The following is a 6,000-nucleotide window of genomic DNA, read 5'->3' on the forward strand; positions in this document are numbered from 1 at the left end:
TAGTTATGATAGGCATGATAATGTTGAAGAGGAGGGCAGATGAGATCATTAGTACATGGCCATGTAGCTTCAGAAACATGAATAATTGATTATTCAGTTGGTCTAATAATATCTTTATTATTTTACACACACTTCAGTTGCTCTGAATGTGGGCACAATACATGTTTAAATTTTACACCATCATGACTTGTATCCCAACTATAACAAACACACAATCCATCCTGCATCAGTGTTTATATATATATGTCAATATTCCAGGCTATTGGTTTTAAGTAGAGCTATAAAAATTGAGGGAAGGGTTGTGGAGATGTACAGCAGGTAATGTCACACAATTTCTACTGAAATAAAGACCACAATAACTGTATAAGAGACTATCATACACTGAGCGGTGTCATTACATGCTGCCTGAATAAAGAAAGACAGCCTCACACCTCAACTTCCTCCTTTTCTAAAAACATTGTTTTCTCTATGCACTCTAGTATAACCCTGTAGTATATTTTCATCTTAATAAAGGAATGTCTTCTGAAAACAGAGCTGAAAACCAAAGCACAGCTCAGCCAACAGCTCTGTTACAGGTATTTTGTGGTTAATGGCTATAATGACATAAATAGCAACCAGTCTTTGAAACAAAAACAATTTAGAGATTTCTCCATGTTATTGTCTTTGGTTCAGCTTTATTTTCCACTTATGCAGTTAAACTATTACTGATGAGATCTAGCTATTCAATGAATCTGTCTGTATAAACATCATCATTTCAAATTGTCAGCTTTCTGTTTGGGGAGTATGTATTTCTCACAGCTGTGATTACTACATTTCCAGAGTGAAACACAGAGTTAGAGTTAACCACTGTAAATATTTGTTACATACAATACAATACAATCTATGCTGCCCAAATAAAACTGAACCACAGGGCATTAAGCCAGCTCAAATCATCATTGGCTCTAAGAGATCCACTAACCTGAAAGTGACTTTTGTGGCCAAGTATGGTGACCCATACCCAGAATTTGTGCTCTGCATTTCACCCATTCCAAAGTGCACACACATTAGCGAACACACACCCAGAGCATTGGGCAGCCAGTGCTGCGGTGCCAGTGGAACAGTTGGGGATCCGGTGCCTTGCTCAAGGGTCTCATCTCAGTCATGGTATTGAAAGTGGACAGGGCACTAGCTATTCACTTTGTGCTACTGACAATTCCTGCCAGACCTGAGACTCAAACCTGCAATTTTCACGTTACAAGTCATGGCCATGACTGCCAGGAGAGGTAGTGAATGTACAGTAGGTGTGGTAGATTTCTGGGCGTAACCAGAAATCTGTATGTTTACCCTCGTGACTTCCCATTGTTCTGTTCTGCTTCCTTCTTGTTTGTTGTGCTTTGCTTCTTTGTTGTTTGTTCTGACAAGTACACAGTAGCATTAAATGATTTGTACATAGCATAATTTGTGAAGCGATAATGCTGTAATTCCTGCCTAGGAAATAAGGCCAGAGGAATGCAGACCAGCCATGGAAACAGCTAAGATGACAAATGGGGCTCACTCCTGACTTTGCTAATAAAAATACTATCTATACCTGTTCATTCATTACCTACTGCTTGCCCAGGTGGTTGGCAGTGGGCTGCAGCCAATCCCAGCTGTGATTAGGTAAGAGGCAGGGTACAACCTGATTGAAATCACGGGGCTGACACAAAGAGACACACAAACACTCACATTCACATCTACAGGAAATTTAGTCACCATTCAACCTAACCTGCATGTCTTTGGACTGTAGGAAGTAGCTTAAGCAAACTTCAAGCAAAAAGGCTCCATGGTTGAATGGGATTTGAAAACCAGAACCATCTTGTCGTGAGGCTACAGTGTAAACTAACATATCACCCCAGTTCAAGCCATAAGAAATCATTTTAATGGTGCTTCTTTTCACTCTTACTAATTGACAAAGGTCAGCATAAAGCCTAATATCTGATGCTAGTCCTCCATCCGACTTAGCCACTCCTTCTTATCGTTACCATCTTCCTATTCATGAGGATCATCTTCACTATTAATACCCATGTCATCACAGTCAGTCACCATCCTCCACCTTCTCCTAATCACTATAACTTCACCCACTTCTTACTAATTTCCATCATCATCCATGTCCATCACCATGTCACCATCCTCACTGTTGTAAGTATCTGTAAGCAGGTTTAAAATTACATTTGTGCAGCAAGGAAGAAACGATTACGTTCTGTCAGGCAATTAAGCTGCCCAGAGACTGTGACTAATAGCTAAAATCCCATTTTATGCATTGGTGTTGTAATGCAGCTGACTCCTTCCCTGTCCATGTGAGGTCATCGGAGCACAGAAAATGATTCAATCAATTGATTCACACACTGTTGAATACTAAATACATAATGAGGGAGTCTGTACGATTGACTGGTAATTCGGTAAGTGGAGTGTTGTAGTCATGTGCTCAAGCAACCACAAAAAAATGACACACTGTGTTCATTCGTTCGTTACTTTCTATATGCATAAGAATCAGTCTTTGTGTTAGACGAGTTGATATGTCAGTATCTCAATAAAAGATAAATGATAAACGGTAAGAAAGTTAGCAGAAAGTCAACATGTATCCATCATCCATCATCAGCTTTTCTTCTACAGGATGCTGCAAGGCTGATTAAATGTGCCAGTGATTGTGTGTGGCTGATACATGGCTGTCCCGAGGATTTCACTTTCCTTACAGTCACAGTGCTAATGCCTCAGAGGTGTTAAGGATGCATAACACAGATTTTGTCATCGTGAAAATCATCTTCCAGAGCTAAACCTTACAAAATGAAAAGGAAGACCTGAGTTTATTTACTTCAGTACTTCATTATTGGTCTGTTGTGTGTTCTACTACCACTATCACACTTTTAAGAATACTCTTGTAACTAGTTCCTCTAAGTGCAATCAGGGCTGAATGATAAAATATGTCAGTTTATGTCCAAAACTTAGTATGCAGATTAATATTGGTCACTCTAAGACAAAGTTTGACACAGTCAGATAAAATTGAAACAGCTGGATCCCTATACACAACCACCCAGCAGACTGTCAGTATTCCAGGGATACAAGGACTATGATAAAGTCATATTCTGAAGCTTAGTTGTTAGTTCTGTAATATATAATGGTGATTTAGTACAACATTCAAACATTCATATTAATGGATTTCAATCCTACTGTTCTCTTACTGCTTTTGGGATAATTACTGTATCTTTAAGTTTTGAAACTGCAGTTCCCATGATGCTTTGGTTAGATGTGAACAAAAACCCATGAATTGAGCAAGTTTTACAGTGAGTTTGCAACTAATAAAATGTGATCATTCTCCAGAGAATTCTGTATTGTTTTTTTCTCTGTACAATGAAATGTCATTTTTTTCTGAGATTTCAAAATAAATCTCATCTCATTTTCAGAGATTTTCTAAAAATGTCCTTTAACACAAATACTCTGATGTCTTGAACATGGAAAATGAAAAAAATAGATTGAAGGAAAACCCTGGTACATTTTCATGTGTGTAATTGTGCCTATAAAAGTTCACTGTATTATATTAAAACACTGAGCAATTACACATTTTCAAAACTAAAATGACAATATTTACAATAAATTCAGATAATGATGCTCTTTAAACATGATGACTAAATTGAAGTTGTATTATTTCATTTTTGTCATTTGAGTTGTTATAATGAATGTATTAGCAAGCAACCAGAAGTTTACACATCCAAGAGACACACAAGTATTCATCTGCATCTTATCTGCATCTTCAAAAGCTGCATATGTTGATTGAACAGAAGGAAATCACCTTCTTAATGACTGCTCAAAGCTGCTTTAACTGATATATATTTGTGTGTTTATATTGAGCTGGTCTACTCTAGTTTATGTGTGTTCTGTTTCTTTTCAGTGCACTGTTTATCCATGCAGTCACTGTCTGCGGCCAGCTTGCTGTATGACTAAAGAACCTGGGGAGTTTTCCTGTATGTACTGGTGTGTGACCCCCTCTCTTTTAATATCAGTCAGTCTGCAATGGGGTGCAGCAGCACCTGTTAACATCTATGAATCCCTCCCCTCCCATGGCCAATGCTAGCTTTTGTCCAATAGACCAACACTGTCCTCAGGATGTGTTGGAAATCCGTCATCTATTTGAAATGCAGCCTAAACTTGTCTTTATCATTTCTGCTTGTGACACATTTCTCAGAGATTTCTGCTTTTACATGGACACTTAGCTCCCAAAAGGTATTGGGTAAAACTCAGGCAGTAAGCCTACAAACAATACAAACAGAGCACAATCAATCATTTCTTTGATCTGACACAGTAAGTTGTTTAGGATATTAGAGTCACAACCTACCAAGAAAGATGATGGTCTGCTTCCTGGCCATCTTGACTTTTGAGCTTTCATGCTTGGGTACGCTTTGAGTTCCACTGATCACTCCATCCATGGAATTCAAAGGTTTCTGCAGGACCATGATCATGGCTTGACACATGAAGGCCACACAGATGAACACTATCATGTAAATGATAAAAGCCACAAAGATGCTGACCCTGTACATCATCCAGTGCTCCTTTAGATTAGTGCAGAAAGTCAGATTCTGGGCAGGTGTATCTGCTAGGTAGGGGATGTGGCCCTGTGTTCCCATGGCAATCAGTAATGGCAGGGCCACGAGGGCAGACACCAGCCAGGCAAAGGTGATGAGGGCAGAAGTGTGTTTTCCAGTCAAGGCTTTGAAGCGAAATGGGTGGCAGGTAGCCATGTAGCGTTCAAAGCTAAGCGTGGCCACATTGAGAATGGTAGCATAGCTACAAGCTTCGAACAAGAAGTTGTAGATCTTGCAGGAAGCATTTCCAGATGCAGACGTGAAAGGAAACCAGATGGCACTGTAGAGTTCTACTGGCATGCCTATGAGAAGCACTAACAAGTCAGAGCATGCCAGGCTTACCATGTGGTCGGTCACATTCTTCTGCAGGTAACCATTTCGCCTGAGCACCTGTGTCACCTTGATAGTGATTGAATTACCCACAATGCCAGTTACCAAGATGAGGCTGTAAAGGACTGTCAGGAAGATTTTGACAGAGTAGTTTGGTTCAAGTTCATGCCAGTCTTTCTCATCTGCTATCTCCATTTCCTCACTCATGGTCACAGAGTGGTGAGCTAGGATTTACCAGGTATCGATTTTGTTCTGTAGCTTATCAGTGCTGCTGGGTACAGTCGCTATGATTGGAGCCAAGATCCAGAGGTGAACAGTGTTCCAAGATAAAAGCGTAAACTGAAATCACTCTTCAAGGACACTCCTCGGTAGAAAATATATGTACTGTCCATTAAATTCTAACTATTCAGACTCTTCTCCCATTTCTGATGACCATTTGGATCCCCAGGAGTCCTCACAGTCTTAATCCAAAGTCTGGTGGTTTTGACTCACTCTGAGCAAAGTGTTAAGCAACATTCAACTCCCATAAATATTCTCCTCCCTCCTGAGGGCAGGGCGGTTAAACATTAAACTACTGCAGGCAGCATGACTACTTCAGCATTAATGCATTTCCTTATCAAAGAAACACTTTGGTTTACTTTAAGTTACAGCTGTGATAGGAAACATGCCTATAAATGTGGTCCAAACTGTGTGGATATCCTATTAAAGAGATCTTGAAAGTGACACTCACCTTAAACATGGCTGATGATGTGCACTTAAGAAATGAAAACAATAGACAATGAATGTTTTAGGAAGACAGAAAAGGCCAAATTGGACAAGGTGGGACAGCTGAAATATTCAAAGAGGAATGACAGAAATAAGCCAGGCACAGCTGTGTAGATGTATAAATGTTTTTGTTTCCAGAGCAACGGTCCAGCCAGATCTACCACATTTGTGACGTAAATAAAAAGGTAGAACTCAAAAAGACTGGTTCCAGTGTATTTTAAGGATAAAGAATAATTAATGCTTTCCTTCAAACACAAAGAACACCCCCTCCTAAATGCAGACACGTCTTCCTTATACAAAATAAACAACA

The 6,000-nt window shown here is 39.5% G+C and overlaps 1 protein-coding gene across 1 annotated transcript in view; it reads right to left on the minus strand.

The window, feature by feature from the left end:
• The window catches only part of gpr39 (G protein-coupled receptor 39), a 31,577-nt gene extending 26,165 nt beyond the window's left edge, over window positions 1-5,412 (minus strand). Inside the window, exon 1 of the mRNA XM_026294565.1 lies at window positions 4,349-5,412. Within this exon, the coding sequence (XP_026150350.1) occupies window positions 4,349-5,132 (784 nt within the window). The 5' untranslated portion in view covers window positions 5,133-5,412. The remainder of the gene's footprint in view (window positions 1-4,348) is intronic.
• Window positions 5,413-6,000: the final 588 nt, after the last annotated feature.

The sequence above is a fragment of the Mastacembelus armatus genome, chromosome 21, assembly GCF_900324485.2.
Source record: "Mastacembelus armatus chromosome 21, fMasArm1.2, whole genome shotgun sequence".
Classification (NCBI taxonomy): domain Eukaryota; kingdom Metazoa; phylum Chordata; class Actinopteri; order Synbranchiformes; family Mastacembelidae; genus Mastacembelus; species Mastacembelus armatus.